An 18,711-nucleotide genomic window follows, 5' to 3' on the forward strand; every position below is an offset into this window, starting at 1 on the left:
CTAGAAGGTGTGAGGGTTCACCACCCAACCTGGCGAGAGGCGCCCTCGAGTGGACCCCGACTAGAACTGCTTTCACTTGGAGGCCAGACACATGGGGTCCATTCGGGCCCCAGAGGGCTTCGGTCACTGTGCCTTTCTCGCTTCCCTGACTTCGTGGGGGGTAAGCGCGAGGAAAAACGTCTCCATGGAACTATTTCAGCTGATGCGTGAATGAGAACTGAGTGATGTAACTACCCACCTTTCGCAAACCCCAGTGAATTCCAGGACTGGATGCTGGGCCTCAGTGGCTGTTCACATCGCGAAGACTGGAAAGTGATACAAACCATGAATTGAGGCAGAAAGTTTCCCAATTAACCTTGTTTTCCGATGAACCTGTTAACTCAGAAATACCTTTTTCCCCATTAAACAATAACCACTTAGCCAAGGTATGAAAAGAAATCATGCGGCTCATGGCGGGAGGGAGATTTGATAACATCATTAAAAAACGAACCAGCTCAGCACTGCCAGTACTGAGAATTTCCGCAACGGCACACTGAACAATTCGCCGAGATGCCTTTATAATCAAGGTCACAGACTGGAAATGACAAACACCCGCATCTGGAATTAAACAGGTCCTGGTCTTCGTTAATAACCTTTGTGCGAGGGAACAGCACAGCGAGCCGCTGAAACGCCGGGGAGTTTCTCCCCATACTTCCCTGTAGAAGTACCCGCAGCCGACCTGGTCAGCGAGGACAGAAGAGGCTCCAACAAAATCACACCCCCCATTTCCACATACAGAGTGGGGAGCGGCACTGGTGTCCATCACGTTAATTCAGCCAGATCCTCCAAATTGTTTCTCTTTGACGTACTCGGCACTCAGTTATACTCAAGTTCCCTATCGTTATTTTTGTCTACCTGCAGGGAGTTATCATTCTGATGCCATGTTACAATTTTAACAGGGTCTTGACAAGTATATCTTAATTGGAAATTTAATTTTGATTTATGAGATGATCAGTCTTTTCCAGTTTATGAGTTTTCACTCCTGACAGGAGGGGCCCTGCACCTCACGCGACCCACCTGGAGACCGCCTGGTGGAAAGGTCACCTGCCCTCCGTTCTCTGCAGCGTCACTGGGAAGGCGCTTCCCCGGGGCCTCTCAGGAATCCCTGTGCAGCCACACGCGTGGGGACCGGCTCAGAGAGGCAGGCTTCCCACTGAGACAGGACCCGTCCACCTGCACGGCCCAGCACACCTGTCCCCGACCTCCTGCTCTGTGTGGCCAGGAAGGGGAACTGCTGACATCTCCAAGTAGCCTGTCTCCGCCCACACACCGAGCCTGGCCACTGACCACCTCAAAGACTGACCAGTCCCACGCGCAAGCCTTCTACTCCATACCTGTCACAGTGATCTAGTTCCGGGACTATGGGTCATTCTGACAGTGCCACACTGATCACTCCCCTGTGCACTTTAGATCAACTTCTTAAGTCACTAAGTGTTGTCACCTAGAAAACGTGAGGAATTTATACATATACATACTGATACCCTTGCCCAGGCATGAAAGATAATTCCTTAATGAGAATTTTACAGTCCCTTCCGAGTGCTGGAAATCAGACACGTTGTATGAGCAGCCCTAAACCTCGTACCAGCCAGGATTTCAGCGAGTTACTGGGACACCCTACTTCCAACTTGTTTTACATTCCTAACTGTAACTCTCAGCAAGAGTCAAAAACCCCACACCGCTAGCAGCTAGCAGGGGAGCTCCTGTGGCTCCTCCCACCAACCCATGCCCCTGTTCACAGGAACTCGCATCTTCCGTCAAAGCCCCCATTGAAAATTAAGAAGTTTTTCTGGAGCTGATAACTTTACTAACACAGATCCACAACCACAGGGTTGTTCCAGTTTTCATTTTGACCCGTGGCTCGAATGAGTCAGAGTAAAAATTAGCTAACCACTGACTGACCAAAACATTCATGACCTTGCTCGTGCATCTACGAACTTTGTGCAGGAGAAAAACCTCCCCAGGGCCCTCAAGTGTTCAAGATGGATCAGCCGGCGACAATGTTTCTTGGGACATCTAGTCACTCCTCTATGTGCGGTTCACAAGAAGCCCAGTGCTGGGTTCGGTTAGTTCTATTAAACCTCTTTTCCAGAATCAAAACATCCACTTTAGATGTAGACTCTATTTGGCCAAGACCCTCCCAGCACCTGCCTGGAAACCAAAGGGGTGCCACGCGCTCCATCTGTGGAAGGCTCCTCCCACCGCGGGTGCTGCATCTCACGAGACCCATGACCACACACAAGTCTGCTGGCTCCCTAGGGAAAGTTGCTCTAGGCCCTTTATCAACATAACAAGGTGTACGCAGAAACCAGTCCAGAAAACACTTAGAAAGGAAGCCAGTACGCGCCAATGAATCTCTACAAAGAAAATAGAACTACATTAAGCAACGTTTTTAGTCACCAACTCAATGGCAACAATAACTCCTAACTTGACACATAGTGAACAAAACAACACAGTGAAGATGTCCTTACCCACGACCAAACACAGGACGACAACAAAAGATAGCTGTGAGTCAATACTACCCGCTAAACCCTGGCCACACAAACTGTCCTGTACGGGCTTGGCTTGCCCTATACCGCGCATGCGGGATACCTTCCACGTTCCCACTAAACCACACCCACCTAACAAAACCAGCTACACCTGTGAGCCAACAGGGAGCGGACTTATATGGACACAAGTCCCCATCCCTGGCCCCTGATTGGTCTGCCTTCATGCAAATGAGGGTGCCAAATCCTTAAACTTTCATTGGTCCGAAAGGCTGTCCTGATTGGCTGGAACAGAGCCACTCTCATTGGCCAGAGCTGCACGGCTCTGAGAGGGGAAATCCTCAGTCCTATTGGTTGAAATAGGATTCCGGAGATTCCTTTATAAAAGCTGGTTCAGCCAGCAGAAATGTAGACACAATTCAGCCAAGTCTTATTTTTGTGAGAACGTCCTGTGTAGAAATGGCTGCTAGGCTAGTTTGTGGTTTGTTTTTCAGTTTGAACATTGTCACCCATTAAGAGCTCTTCTTAGTAGATCTGTTTTTTCAGGGGTCACTAGAGGGGGGCTAGAACTTGTTCAATTCTCTTTCTGTTTACCTGGTTGCAGTTTCTACTTTTAAATCTGCTTCTCAAACCCCAGGCCAGGTGGCAGGCTGCTCAGGACAGGCCCACACAGGGAGCGTGATGGCTCAGACACGGCTTTCCTCAGCCTTGCTTTTGGTTTGGTGTGGAGTGAATACTGAGTAACACGGAGTCAATTGCTGGATGATGGAACTTTCAAATTAGAAAAACTTCCTAAAGAATTGTTTTGTCAGTACCTATTTTTAAAAAATGGATAGAAAAAAGTATAATGGCCAGCCCTGGCCGTGTGGCTCAGTGGGTTGAGTGCCTGTCTGCAAACCAAAGGGTCACCAGTTCAACTCCCAGTCAGGGCACGTCTGGGGTGCAGGCTGGGTCCCCAGTAGGGGGCGCGCGAGAGGCAAACACACACTGATGTTTCTCTCCTTCCCTCCCTTCCCTTCTCTCTAAAAATAAGTAATCTTTTTAAAAATGACTTTTGTATATCGGCTAGCCCTAGGGACTCCTGAATGAGATGGAGAAACAGGAAAAACTTACCATGAAAGCCCAATAAGAATCCCCTCCTTACAGACCTCACTGTCTCCTCATCACATTCCCAGGCCTCCGCCCAAAAATCAGGATGTGGGTCGGCCAGAGGCCAGTGTGCCAGGCCTCCCAGAGACAACTGCAGAAGCAAGCCAAAGCCATCCCATCACCACAGATCCCCAAACATTGCCCGTAGCTCTCCAAGTGCTTGTAGGTATTATAAAAAGTCAGGGTATGAGAAACGGGGCTGTCCTACACACCTCCATATGCTAAAAGAAGTTACATGTATGTTTTGGGCTTTAAAAATAGGTATAAAAAATGAAGGTGTGTTTTTGTTCAAAAAGAAAGTTATAGAAGCTTTGAGGAAATGGAATCTCTGGAAAGGAATTTTATATATCATCAGGAATGGCTAATATTAAAATCAATTTAATTAAATTAATGAGTTTTAAATATCAGAAGCAAGCTGGTACAAAATTAAAATCTGGTTTTCTCTTTCTTAAAAGGTCAAATTAAATCAAAGTTGGAACGACAGAAGAAAAAAAAGAATTTTACCTAGTGTGGTCAGGTTGGCTAAAATTAAATTGTTATATGCATTTTAAAATTAAGCTTTAATATCAGTATACTTATGTAAAAATGGAACTTAGTTTTTCATTACTGGAAGGACAAAGCTTTCTTGGACTATCAGTGTGCTCTTAATGGAAGATTATAACTTTTTTTATGTTCACGTAACCTGCCCCCCAAAACACACAAAGAATTCTACATTTTGCGAATTTCCTGTGTTTATCAGATCTTTGGTTTTGTTCACAACTATGTCATTTTGTGTTTTTCCCTGCACATTCGTTCTTACTTTGATCACATCTGTGAGCACTGTCTCACCGTGGCCAACAGTCCCACTGGGTAAGTGTTTTATAACCTCTGTGCTGTTCTCCAGCCTCTGAAATATCTCCGAGGAGTTGCTCTTGCTCCACATAAGATAAATGTTACACTAATTAGGCTTATGTAGGTTACATTATATGGGAAGCCTTGGAAAAAAATGAGTAATTCTAAGCTTTCTTTATATTGTGTCTGTATGGGTACATATTATGTGTTTAGAAATTGTGTAACATTCTTAAAATTCTGATATGTCCTGATATAATGTTATCAGTTATAATGCCAACTGCCTCAAAATGTTATGCATCACAGAAATATGCAAATTTCCTTGTCAATGGTAATAAATTGTCATCAGATCTCAATCATGACCGTTTTTAACTTTTGTCATTTATTCGGTTCAAGTGTTGTGTTTAATGTTCCTGCAAAAGTAATTTATCTCCAGATAAATTCATGGAAATGAATCTAACGAGTATTCTAGAATACGAGTTTCTGGTAACTTCCTCCTCACACCGCTGACCTGGGTGAGAATTCACAGAAGCCTCATGGAAAAATGGACACACCCTCAACCTCACAAGAGCTCAAGATCAACGAGAATTAATTCCACAGGATTGAGTCAACTGAGGAAGATGACTATAATATCATGCCTTTGTTCTTTGAAACATCGCTGGTTCTTTCTGTTTTCCAAATATTAAAACAATCTGTCTTCTTTACCTATGACTTAACAGCAATTCGGCCGCGATGCTGGCCGAGACGGGGTGACTCTGTGGGCCATTTTCAGGGTTCCTGCCGTTTGACGAGTGTCAAACCTCCCAGTCCCTGCACACGAGATGCTTTTCCATTCACTTAAATCTTCTTTAATTTAACAGTATTTTGTGCTTTTCAGATTACAAACTTTGCTCACTAGGGAGAGTCCGCCAGCCCCACGACCTCAGGGGTCTCCCACCCGCTCACAGGCGGGTGACCATCTGGTCTTTTGCCCACTCCTGCACGTCTGCTCGGCTGAAGATGAGGAAGATGACCAGCCCGAGGAGGTTGATGGCTGCCGAGAGCAAGAAGGTATTTCTCCAGCCAGATTCTGCATCCTGCAGACAGGAACTACAGGTTACTGATGGCCTTCAAGCCCCTGTCCCTCCTGGCTCAGAAAGGCGGTGGCACCTGTCCTCTGGCCACCTCCCCAGCTCTGTCGCAGGCCATGTGGGCATCCGGGTCGTCCCTGGGACAGGCAGGTACGTCCAGTGTGCTGGCTTTCCCCTCTGCTGGGGTGTCTCACCAAGTCCTTCCCAGACCGCCCGATTTAAAACGGAATCCCACCCCTCTTGTGGGCCTTATTTCCTTCTCCTGCTTTATCCTTCTAACAGTTACCACCCCTCACTGGACCATCCACATTACGAATTTCATTCCTGTCCTATCAGCTTCTTTTCTACAATCCAGGCTTCAAAGGGCAGGAAGTTTTGTTACATTCACTGAGGGCGGCATTGATGCGTATTTGCAAAATGAGTGAATGAATGAATGACCAGGGAGACAAGGTCAGCTTGAGGGTTTCCCTTTTAAACAACCATCCCCTGACCGCCTGCTCCTTCGGAACTGCAGCTTCAAATGACAAAGGACGTGATGTCCAAAGAATACCGTTCCCTGTCAGTCTCCCTCTTCCCGACCTACTGGCGGAAAACCGCAGGGACCTTGAAGAGTGGGAATGTCCTCACGTCTCTCGTCACCCACAGACTCCGAGGAAGTGCTAAGGTGCCTGTTGAATTGGTTCTGACAGCTTGAAACGTGTCTCCCAGGACGGGAGGCTGTTCGAGCGTGAAGGCAGCGTGTAAGCGAGGCCGGTCTGGGGGTCTCTGCAGGGACGCGGTGGCCACACAGAAGGAGGCAGCTGCCCCTTCCCTCCGCCTTCACTCAGCCTCTAGCTCACTGGCTCTGTGTGCATTGGCTGGGCTCCTACACGGGGGACCACCTCTCTCCAGCCTCCTTGGAACCTTCCAGGTGTCAGGAAATCCCCCTCCCGCCCAAGCGAACCACAGCGGCCAGCCACTCTCCACGAGGGATGTGTGCTGTCGCTCCAGAACTCGTAAGACCCAGCGTTCTCCCTCACCCCACACCCCACACCCCAGACGTGAGGGTGCTCGGGCTTCAGAGCCTCAGGCTGAGCCTCCTGGAGGAGGGAACCAAGAGCCCCCTTGCTCTAGTTTCTGCCTGGCACCCTCTGGAGGCCGCCTTAGGGATACTTTCATTGGAGTGTCTGCTCACCTGGCTGATGAAAAATCCACAAACGGTGGGAGCGATGACTGCTGACAGATTAGTAAAGATCTGTGACAACCCCTTGAGAAAGCCAGAGTACCTGAGAGAGAGAGAGAGAGAGAGAGAGAGACACGGGTCCCAGTATAAACACAGGCTCCTCTCAGCTGACCCACTGAAGTCCTCTGCCTGTCTCCAGGGTGGCCTGGACTTGCGCTGACACACTTTATCACACCTGAGCGAGACAGACTAGCAGGTGTTTGCTGTCACCCCATGCAAGAGTCTGGGACCCCCAAGAAGTGAGCTGTTCTAAACAGTCAGTGCTATTTATACAAAGTATGTACACAGACGGTTTAAACTAGGTTGTATGTTCTCTTGGCTTCTGCTATGACATCTGACCTGGCAGCCTTCTTTGAGGGGGTACAAGATCCCTCCCTGGGTGAGATGTCGGCTCCCTGGAGATGAGAGGCCTCCCACACAGCTACTGGGTTCGGTAGTGGAGGATGGAGTGTGCCCGAGGACTGGGAGAGACCCCGAGCCACCCGGGAAGTCGTGGTCACCTCTGACGCTGACCTGCACCAGGGCTGAACGTTGCTCGTGCCACGCGGTGCCCTTCGGCCTACTGAACCCCAGAGGGGCGCGCCCTGCAGAGGGACCCCACCCCGGGGACGGCTGTGTCCCAGCACAGAGGCGTGGCCACGTGGCGCCTGCCGCCTCCTTTGCCTGGAAGGGCTACGTCCTCAACAGCTGACGAGCTTTGGGCCCTTGCAGGAGTCCCCTCGAAGTAAGCTGGTACCAACATGTCCTGTGACCTGACCCACCTGCCGCTGCCCGTGTGACCCGCGGTCAGAGCAGGTTTGGGAACGCCGGACCCGGACTGAGCTTCTACGAGTGACGCCGAGGCAAGGGGGTCCTTACCGAGGGGCAATGTCCATGAAGTTGACAAAGGCTCCTGCGTGGCAGAAGCTGCAGGGGACTAAACTCAGCATCAGGAAGGCGATGGTGACGCCGCGGCTGCCGCTGGCCCAGGACAAGAGCACGGTGAACAGGCTTGAGGCGAGGACCCCTGCGCAGGAAGACAGGCAGAGATGAGGGGCTGCCGAGCTTCCTCCCCGACCCTGGCGCCCGCGCCTGTCCTCACCGACGGCCGTGAACAGCCTCCTGATGACGAGGATGCGGAGGACCTTTCTGGAGAGCAGCGCGTCGGCCAGCACGCCGCCGAGGTTGGAGCAGACGAAGATGGCAGCCATCACCAGGGCCGACAGGAACCCGCTCTGAGGACCAGAGAGGGAGTGAGGCGCGTCCCCTCCCGCGCGCGACACAGACCCGCCGCGGGGGCCCTGGCTACGCCGCGGCCTTGCCTTTCCTCGTCGACACCCGCCTGCGACACAAACTCCCCGCCACCGGACGGGCCGGCATACTTCCCGAAGGAAAACGTGCACGCCGTCCGGTCTGGGAGAAAAACGAGGAATGGCTACCGCCCGTCCGCGCACAAAGTCCCCGGGAACCGGCCGCCCACGGAGGAGCGCCCAGCAGGCGCACACAGGCCACGCGCAGAGGAACAAGAAGGGAAGCAAGCGGCTCCGAAACGGATCGAAGCGCCCTCCGCGCCTGCGAGCGCAAACACCGCGAGACTTCTCTGTCCGCGGGCCGGACGGGCGAGCCCCGGCGTTTCCCCGCGGCCCACGGGGCGCTGGGGGCGCCGGGCGCGTGCGCCGTGCGCGGTGACGTAAACACGAACAGTCGTGCGGCACTGCCCCTCCCCCCCAGGCCCAGACGTGCAGACGGAAATAGTTGCGCCGACGAGGGACAAAGCTCGGAAACCACCCTCGCACGGCCGGTGACCTTTCCGCTGCTCCCTGGCGTGCGAGCACCCCGCGGTGTAGCGTGTCAAGAACAGCTGCGCGTGCACGTCCTCTTTTGTGTAAAGGAACAAAAGTTGGGAAAATAAAAGCACGCCCTTGTGTGGGCTGGCGTTCCCCTCAATGGCTGAAAGCATGAGGATTGAACAGAGAGCGTGCTCTCTCTGAGCAGCGGGCTGGGAGGCTGGGCAGATGGGGGGCGGGCATCGGAGGAAGACTCTTCACTCTTTGCCTTGCTGTGTAGCTGCTTTAAACGCTGAGCTCTGTCTGTCCTTGTCGAGTCAAGCTCTGAATTAAAAGGAAAGGAGACCAGTGGAAGGACCCAACAGTCCCCTGGGCTGAGCCGTTCATTTTACCGAGGAGAAGACCCCATGCCGTCTCGGGCATGGGTCGTCGTGAGGAGGAAGCACACGGAGCTCAAGGGACCTGGGTCTGGGCTTCCTGAGCCGGGGGCGCCGGGTGTCAACTTGTCTCTCTGATCGCTCTCCTGTCACCTCCTCCTTGTGTGGCCTCTGAATTTGGGGAGTCTGCCCAGCCTCCCCCCCACACCCATTCTGATGCCCTGGCCTGCAGCCTGCTCCTGGACCACCCCCCACCCTTGGGAAGGCGCCCGCCCACCTGGCCTTGGGCCTTCCGCCCAGTGCCTGCCGCCTTTGCCTGCATGTGTCTCAGACTCTGACCTCTGCCGAGGTCATTGTCTGAGCCAGCTGATGGGCTGTCACCAGGGGAGGCCAGTTAACATGAGAACACTGCTGTTTGAGTACAAAGGTGAGAATGTGGCAATGATTCGGTGATCAGCGAACTGTCGCTGGTGTTGTCTCTGCCACTTTTAAGACACCCACCTGCTCAGAGCCGAAAGGCGCCCGCCAGCCAGTTGCACAGAGCACGTGATTTGTGTGGAAGCCTCGGCCCGGCGAATCTCTGCACCCCACTCTCTCCACGTCAGACTGGAACCCCGGGGTTTTGAAAGAACACTCCCCATGTGTTTTTGCTATCAGTCCCATAGGGGATGACACACACTCCTTTACAGTGTGTGTCTGTGATTCTGTCACAGCCTGAATGTGTCCTGTTAGGTCTTTGTCCCTTGTGCCACCAGCAGAGTGTCCTATTTGCAAATGCTAATTGGGTTCAACATAGAATGTTTTCATGGGTCCCTCAAAAATCTGTGACATCTTTTGAATGTCCAGCTGACCTGGGACCACCCACCCCAATGCTCAGGAGGCCACACGGACATGAATCGGAATTCAAGCGAACCTAGTTGCCTTTGGTACTTGAAAGTTCGGGCCTAATGCCCTGATTTGGTGACAAGAAGAGAGAGAGGAGCCCTGGCCAGTGTGGGTGCTGCAAAGTGAAAGGTCACCAATTCGGTTCCCAGTCACATGCCTGGGTCGTGGGTTGGGTCCCTGGTCAGGGTGCACATGAGAGGCCAGCTGTCGATGCTTCTCTCCCTCTCCTTCCCCCTCCCTCCCTCCTCTAAAAATGTACATGACAAAGCCTTTGGAGAGAACAGGTGGGCTCTCGCGACTTACGTCCTTGAGGTCGACGGCAAGCACAGAGTGGAGGTAGGTCGGTAAGTACACCCCCATCATACTGAAATACCACCACATGGTGAAGTGACACACCAGAATGCTCCAGAGAGGAAGGGATTTCATCATCGCCTTAATGGGAAGAGACCGATATGGCACACATTCCTAAAAAAAAAACAAAAAACAAAAAAGCAAACCAGACATCAGTGTCCCCGCCAGAGACACTCTCCCTCCCAGACACCCACAGAGACTCGGGGAGGGGGCGCGGAGGGCACCGAGGCACCTGCTGAGCCAGCGAGTGCACGATGTAGTCCCTCTCTCGGGCACTGATGAACGGGTGGTGCTCAGGGTCGTCGTACACCAGAGGGAACCAGAGACACACGCAGGCGCAGCCGATCCCACCTGCAAGAGGTCCCGGTGGCACCAGACTCAGATCGGAGGTGGTCCCCAGGGTTGACAGGAGACTGGCCCCCCGACCCCTCCCTGCGGCTGCACCCTGAGCGGCTGGTCACAGGTGGAGGGCACGTCCCCACCACTTGACTTTGGCCTCGGTCGCATCCCTTGCGTTGGCCAATGACACGGGGGACGTTCAGAGTGTAGTGTGTTTGCCCCGTGTGATCGAAAGTGCCCTCGTGGTCAGAGTGCCAGTCAGCAGCCCCCTGCTGGGCAGGCTTCTGCCAAGTGCCCCCCCCCCCCATGCAGTGGTGTCTGTTTGTCCCACGTCTGTCTCCTGCACCGGAGAGCCAGCCGCAGCCCGATCGCCAGGATGGCATGCGGACATGGAGCGAGGCGCACTCCTTCCCCGGCAGAGGCCGGCCACCCGGGGCCAGGCAGCTTGTCAGGTTGTGAGAACAGCAGAACCCAAGCACCATCTTGCCACCAGGGAACTTAAAATCGCGAGGGAAGGGCCGGGTAGGAAAATGCGCATGGCGGCACCCTCAGTGAGGAAGATGTTCTCGTGGACCCACAGTGTTTAGTGACGCTGCAGCTCGCATGAACTGCTCGCTGCTTCCCAAAAGCACGTGCACGGTGAGTCCGCCCCTCTGCCTGAACCGCCTGCGTGCCCAGCCCTGCGGCCGTTTCCGTGACGGCGCCTCCGAGGGTCAGAGCGCTGCGGTCAGCCATCCGTCCACGTGCGCGGCACGGGGACACTTGATCTACAGGCGTGATCCGGGGATGAAAACCCCCAGCGGACCCAGGCCCCCTGAGATCAGGCACTTTGCGGACGGGCTTTCTGAGACAGTTTCAGAGTCAAGCAGACACAGTCACCAGCCGGAAGCCACTGGGGGGCCCAGTCCACGAGGGGGGGGCGTGGTGCGCGGCCTCCAGAGCCGGTCTCTGCGGGGTGTCCGGCCCTGAGCCTTGGGGGCCGCCCCTTCCTGCAGCCTCCGCTCTCTCTGCTCCACACAGCGCTTTCCCCGCAGTTAGGCCACGCCCCCACAGTTGTCTCCTGGGAGCAATCATAAGAGAAATGCAAAAGACTCTACCAAATAAATAAGCGTATCTAACAAGATGATCGTGCCATGGTAACGTTTTCAACAGCTCAGGAGGGAAATCCCCCCGGCACCCACTGTGGGTTCAGCTTGACACGGGCGGGTGGGTGACCAAGCCCCGAAGTCACCGCTCAGGCCGCGAGCCTGGGCCGTCGTGTTGCAACGTTCACAGCACGCCAGCTCTGCACCTGGTCACCTCCAGCCCCGTCGGGATGCGGTTCATCGCAGGTGGCTCATGGCACCGAAACGCTGTCCGGGCCTTGCTGCCAGAACACCCGGTTCTGAGGTGTGGGAAGCAGACACTCACCCGAGATGTAGAAGACGGAAGGCCACCCGAGGGTCTCACAGAGGAACCCGCCGGCAAGGAGGACAGAGAAGGCCCCCAGCGGTGTGCCTGCACACGGGGTGAGAAGGTCCCGGTCGGGCGTGGGCCCCCGCGTGCTCCCCACCGACTGACCGCGCCACGGTGCCGAGACGGCAGCTCCGGGCTGCGGCCTGCACTCTCCAGGGCCAGTCCTGCCTCTTCCCTCGGTCGCTGGGGACCGCGGGCACCCTGTTAGCCTGTCTGTGTCTCCATTTGCCTTACGGCTTTCAGGTAAATTAGCGCAGGCAGAGCACTCACAACAACCGTGCTGCCCAGTTAGCGGGCAGTTACGGTCGAGAAGGAGAGGTTAGGGCAGTGCTTCCGAGCCGGGACACAGAGGACTGGGGCGTGTGTGCTGCTTCTGGTGACAGGCCACCCCTGGGCACTCGTGGGCGGCACACACATGGGGACGGTAATGGTGTCGATACCTGAGATACTGAAGATGATGAGCTGGTTCCTTTCCAGCGGGGGAGCCCATTTCAGCCAGACCTCGTACTGACTTGTCACAACAATGATCTGAAAAGGAGGCGTTCCGCTCCTGGCTCTCTGACGCATTTCAGGGCCGAACCGCACCGGTACTTAGAGAATGAATACCTCGGTACCTGGGCCATGCCTTGGACAATCCGGAGGACGATGAGCAAGGCCACTCCGGCGTCGGCTGCGCATGGGGTGAGGAGGCTCAGGACGGAGGAGACGCACAGGGCAGTGCCGATCGAGTACTTGGCTGCAACGAGTCCAGCCAGGTAGCCACCGGGGAGCGAAGTCAAGAACGAGCCGTAGTTGAGCGCGCTGAGGATGACCCCCTGGATGTCCGGGTCCCAGTTGTACACGGGCTCCTAGGTGACAGAGAGACCGCCATTGTTAGTCATTGACTAGGGAGTTGAGATTTTTATTGTGAGGACTCGAGAGGCTAAAATAAAAAATAATAATAATAATAAAAAGACCCTTCTCTTCTCTTTTGCTCTCTCGGCAATTCCCCCAACCTCTCAGTTCCTGGTCACACAAGGAGCTGACCGGCTGACACGGAAGAGAGCCCATGGAGAACGAAAGCACCATAGGCAAGGACGTGAGCGAGCGGAGGAGCAAAGGGAAAGTCGACATCGATCCGTTCAACGTGTTGTGCGGCCACGGATGCACGTCTGCTGGCTGTGAGCTCTGTTCCCTCCGCTCTAGCTCAGTCCCGGGTCCCACTCACAGACACGACAGGAGGGGACAATCTCCTTAGCCACTTAGTACGTTCTTGTGACAAGCACTAGGAGCCTTTGTGGCCACACCGCCTGAGTCACAGCAAGGGCCCAGCATCGCGCCACACTCACCGCCGCCCGAGGCCCTGGGAGGGTTCCGTTGCAGGCGTCTCGGGCATCAGACGCGTTGGCCAGGCAGGGCGGGACAGAGCCGTTCACCATCGCGGGCATGGTGATGCTCAAGTTCACGTTTTGGACATACATGGTGAAATTACAAAATTGTATGATGAGGGCGAGCCCGTGTCGGACCGAACAAAAGCCTGAGACGAGAAGAAGACACAAAAGGTCTTAAAATCAGGGAGCTCTTCTCCCCTCCCTGCTTCCTGAGCCCGGGAGAGAGAGGACTAGAGTGCGCCGGTGAGGCTGCAGGGCAGCAAGAACGGACGGAGTGGCGTTCAGCAGGCGCCCGTGTGCCAGGCAGGCGGGGGCCCTTGCCGCCCGCAGAGCCAGTGCCCACGTGGAGACTGAAGTGTGGGAGCCTGGGTGGGGGTGGGGAGCCCCAGACAGGCATTTCCCAGGCAGGGCTGCAGGCTGCGCTGGTGAGTATGGGGACAGGAAGAGGTGGATTGGGAGAGGGTCGCGGCCAGGAGCAGTGGTGCACTGCCCACGGACCGAGCATGGGACAGAGAAGGCATGAAATGCAGCTCCCTCCCACGTGCCCTGCTGGCACGTGGCTTTCAGTGGCATCTACAACCAGGGGACGGTGCGGGTGAGCCTTTTTGGGGGTTGGCCGGAGCGGAGGCTTGAACGGGAGGCGAGGCGGGAGGACAAAAGTTCTTAAACCGCATCTGGACACTGTTGCCTGGGCTCGGACGGCATGTGCCAGTGACCCGTGGGAACTGTGCTGTTGTCCCTGGGGCTGAGCCAAGGGCAGCAGGGTGATGGCCAGAAGTGCACACAATGGTGGCCAGGCAGACCGCCCTGGCCTGAACCCTCGCCACGTGCCCCTGAGCCTGGCTGACTCCAGTGAGTCATCTAATGGCTCTCGGTGCCAGTCCTCGCTCCTGTGACATAGTGACAATGTTAGTGGCACCTTTGCCGAAGGGCTGTTGTGAGCAGGACAGAGGGTGAGAGGTAAGAATGGCAGCTGGCGCCTGCCCGGTGCGCACCACAAGCCAGGCATTGTCCTAAACGGTGTGTACGCCAAGACTGATTTCATCCCCGTGGAAACCATAAGACCTCGGCCCTGGGACTGCCACTTCATTTTCACAAACAGCGAAACTGAGGCCCAGAAAGTGAGTCACTTGCCCAGGGTCACACTGCTCAGAACCGAGTCAAGACCGCGGACTCCGACAGTGCGACGTCTCGTGGGAAACTTGGGCGCAGAACTGCCATTTGGAGAGAGAAGGAGCTAAGACAGGAGAGTCTGGCCAACGGCAGAGCCCGGTAGACTCCTAGACATTTCGCAATGAGTGTGACCCAAAGACACAGGGTCGGGCTTTTCCAGTTTGCAGATAAGACACTGAGGACATTCTCTCCAGCTCAGAAGGTCACCAGCTAACTGCCACGTGAGAGGTGGGATGCATGGGGCCCGGCTCTGCTGTGAGGGGTGGGGGAGGGGAACCCCGTTTCCCTTAAGACCTGCTCACTTCCCGCAGACACACAGGCTAAAATGCTCGCTCTTGCAAAGTGTTCCGTCTTGGTTTGTGTTGTCCTTCCAAAGGGCATTGTCTTATGAAAAGCTGACCTCCTGGAGAAAACTAACGCCTTAGATCAGAGAAAAGTCAAGCTGGATCACACATTTTCTACAGCGTCTGCTCTGACCTTTTTCCTCCAGCTATAGATAAGGTCTTCACACCTGCTTTATGTAACTTGCGGGTTTATTGCAAGAGGCGAAATAATGCTCAGTGAACATTCTCGAAAGCTATATAGAATTCCTGGCAATTGGTGGCCACAAGCAGATGCCGTGGGGTGTCCAGCCTTTTGGCGTCTCTGGGCCACACTGGAAGGAGCAGCGTTGTCTTGGGCCACACGTTAAATGCTTTGTGACATGTCATCACAAAAACAATGTCATGCTGTTTTAAGGACACTTACGATCTTGTGATGGGCCGCATTCACGGCCACCAAGGTCTGCAGGTTAGACACCCCTGTGAGGGTGCCGAGGGGACCGGCACCCAGTTCCACCCACCACCGGGGCGTGCGGGCTTTACCTTTGCTCGAGGCTGACGTCACGTGCCCGTCGGCGTCTCCGGAACGATCGCCCCCAGCGGCCATGGCGTCTGCCCCAGTGGACATCTGGCCCTTCCCTCCGGGGTCCAGACCTTACCTACTGAAAGAAAGAACGTGCAAGCACGTACAGACAAGGAAAGAACCCCGTGGCCTATGGGCCTGGCCCCTGACCTTTCCCCTCGCTGTGTCTCCGCCGGGGCCTCTGCCCGAAGGCGTCCCGCAGGGCCGCCAACAGCGCGCATGCTGCCTCCACCTGATCCCAGCCCCGGGCCTTCCTGCCTGCGAGCGGCTGACCCAGCTCTACACGCAGCCCCAAACCCGTCCTCCGCCCCAGCTCTGGCCGTGCGGCTCGGTCGACTAGGGCTTCGTCCCGCAAACCGGGAGAGTGCAGGTTCGGTCCCCAGTCAGCACACATACCTAGGTTGTGGGTTCGATCCCCGGTCCGAGTGCATACAAGAGGCAACTGATGGATGATTCTCTCTCACATTGATGTTCTCCTTCTCTCTCTCTCTTCTTCTCTCTCTATAACCAATTAAAAAAACACATATCGTCAGGTAAGATTTAAAAACAAAGTCCTCTGCCCCAGACTCTTCACTCGTTAATTACTTCCCAGAGCCATGGAGCGGGAGGGTCAGAGCCGTGCTGACCTTTCAGCCAGGACGGGACTCCTCCTCTGCCAGACCGGCCTTCGCCTTCACCACTCCGCAGGGATGTGATCAGGGTTTAAAAGTCCAGTTACAGATAACGCCTCCTCCCACCAGGCCCGGTCCGCTATGTCCTGTGAGCCTCAAGCTGCAGCTCGTCTAGTCTCGGTCCCACGCTGGGGCGACAGTCACCCTAGAAAGTATAGAAAGCAGGGTGTGAAACGGCTGCTTGGCCCACAGCCGCCTCAGGTAAGCAACTCCGGCCCTCCGCTGCTCCCCTTTCGGGTTATTGTTCCCTGGAGCTCTGGGCTCCTGTTTCCTTTAGGAAAAGGCCGCATCCTCTCTGGCTCTTCAGAAGTATTTCGGGAAAGAGGCGCTCCTTCCCCACCCCCACAGTCTCTGCCCCGAAGCCGCAAATGAGGCCGCTGTCCGTGGGGAAGGGACCCCATCCCAGCGGTGGGCACAGGGTGCAGGGGGCCGGGGGCGGAAGGCTGACCTGAGGGAGACGGAGAGCGGCGTCCTCATTCCTCCCGCAAACACCTCCCTGAGCTTCCTAAATTTTAAATCCCCAGGGGTAAATGATCACCCCAAACCTTTAGCCTCGTTGTTGCAAAATGGGTAGGCTTTATTGGCTCAGTGGTTTAACTTTAACTCCACTTTTTGGTTTCATTAACAGGTAGACCCAGCTCATTGCAACTTCCTCACCCTTCAGGCCCAGAAGAGGTCACTCACCTCCTCCCTGACCTCCCGTCCACGGCATCGGGGTCCCTTCCCGTGGGAGCCTGACGGGGCGCCCGCGCTGCTGACGGCCCTGCCTTCACCCCCTCCTGTGGCGCGGACTGCCCTCTCCACGGGGCGGAGACCTGACCCAGGCCAGTCACCGTGCGGGGCCGCTGAGGCTTTCTGGCTGCAGCTGTTTGTTTGCTCAAAGCCCTGAGTTTCCCGTGAGAACCGACACTTCGTGATTCCAGCCCTTTGTGGCGCGAAGCCTTTCGGAAGGCCCGTGCTTGCTCGCGTCTGCGTCCTCGCCTCTGAGCCCCTGCTGAGCCCGCTCACAGCACACAGAGCACGGCAGAGACGCCCCTGTCCTCTGCGCTGCCACACGCACTTCCCCGTCAGGCAGGTCCTCTGTCCGTGCCTGACAGCTGTCACCACGCACTCCTCAGGGTCCTGAGGGTCCTGCGCACTTGTCACACGCCGTTCAGGCCCGATCGCTCTTGTGCCTCATCAGCGGGTCTTTCTGAACCTCAGCTGCACCCTCATTTTCTCTGTAGCATCTCATGCGGGTGTACCCAGCACTCCATCCTTGAACTCCCTCCCCGCCTAGGCTCACTCCCGAGGCGGACCCATGTGGCTCCCTTTCCTCGCTTGCGCTTCCCCTGGGCTCCAGACTTCGGGTCCTCAGCCGCCCTCACCTGTGGCTGAGGCGGGACATCCAGCAGGTTCTCTGGGTGTAAATGCCGCACGGACTTCTCAGCCCTCCGCACTCACACCCATGTCCCAAACCGGTCTGGAAGGTCTCCACGATCTCCTTCAGTCTCAGGCAGGACCTGTCCCTGCTGCCGGCCCCCTCTTCTATTAAGAGATATTTTCACTCCTTAGTAGCCAGCTCCTCCCGTCTCCAGTTCCTTGAGTTAATAAGTCCTGATATGGAACTCTCCCTGTTCAGGTAACCCTGGTGCGTTGCTCTGGATCTAACTGCCTGGTACAGACGAAAGACTCGTCTCCCTGCGTATTACTGAATATCGGCCATTTGAATCGTAGTTCATCCTTGTGCACTAAGTATGCCACCATCTGCTGAAGTGGACTTCCAATAACTCAGGTAAGAGAGAGGCCACTCACTTGGCACAGTTTTGAGCCAAAGTCTCCTCCATTAGGTTTCATCGTATTATATTTTTATGTGAATAGAAATAAAATGTATTTCTGTGTAATTTATTTGTGGTTCAATTTTCTCTCCACGTTTCCCAGAATTTCTCTACCTGTTTTCTGGCGAGAGAAACCCTGGGCTGCCCTTCAAGAGAGGGAAGAAGAGAGAGCATGTGCTTAATCCAAAGATCACATGACTCCTGTTAACTGGATTACTCTGAAGTATCAAAGTATGTCATTTCCTCTAACCTTATGCTAATTTCCCTAAAGGTCTTTCGAGTTCTCTTTACCACAATAATACACATTTTCTGTGTTTTCCCAGATCTCTGTAGATTTTGTAGATGTGTGAGAAGTAATGGGTAGGTGTACCGATTGCATTGTTTTACCCCTAGCCTTAACAGTAATCTATCTGAAGTTCTGTTTTCAGTTCTTTCTTTAGCTGTGTTTCTGTATACAGGGCAACAAATCACTGCTTGGAGAATTCCTAGACTGACATTGCTGAATGCATCCCGAGATGTCATCAGATAGTGATGGTGAAACAGCTACAGCAAACATGTTTCCGCCTTAGACTGTAGAGTCTACTGGAGATGTCGGTATTGGCTTCGAGGAAATGTGTCCACTGATTCTGCTGTCCCGGCGCGTGCAGCGAAAGACTAAGGGGGCGTGAGAGAGCGCTCGCCCTCTCTGCCTCCCCTCAGCGCGCCTGCTCGGAGCTCCGTCCCGAAGTCTGGGCCACAGTCGCCTCAGAGCGCACTTTCCTGGGCTCCTGGGCCTTCTGTAACTTGTTTCCTTGGCCCATTTCTTCTACGGCT

The 18,711-nt window shown here is 54.8% G+C and overlaps 1 protein-coding gene across 1 annotated transcript; it reads right to left on the minus strand.

Moving 5' to 3' along the window:
* Positions 1-4,551: 4,551 nt before the first annotated feature.
* SLC17A4 (solute carrier family 17 member 4) lies at positions 4,552-15,534 on the minus strand. The gene is made up of 11 exons (XM_028503430.2): positions 15,371-15,534; positions 13,293-13,480; positions 12,579-12,812; positions 12,405-12,492; positions 11,920-12,006; positions 10,403-10,521; positions 10,123-10,284; positions 7,873-8,005; positions 7,650-7,797; positions 6,744-6,834; positions 4,552-5,575 (listed from the first exon to the last, which is right to left on the minus strand). The coding sequence occupies exons 1-11, from the start codon at positions 15,453-15,455 to the stop codon at positions 5,441-5,443; spliced, it is 1,470 nt and encodes a 489-aa protein (XP_028359231.1). The 5' UTR covers positions 15,456-15,534; the 3' UTR covers positions 4,552-5,440.
* Positions 15,535-18,711: the final 3,177 nt, after the last annotated feature.

The sequence above is a fragment of the Phyllostomus discolor genome, chromosome 14, assembly GCF_004126475.2.
Source record: "Phyllostomus discolor isolate MPI-MPIP mPhyDis1 chromosome 14, mPhyDis1.pri.v3, whole genome shotgun sequence".
In the NCBI taxonomy this organism is placed as follows: Eukaryota; Metazoa; Chordata; class Mammalia; order Chiroptera; family Phyllostomidae; genus Phyllostomus; species Phyllostomus discolor.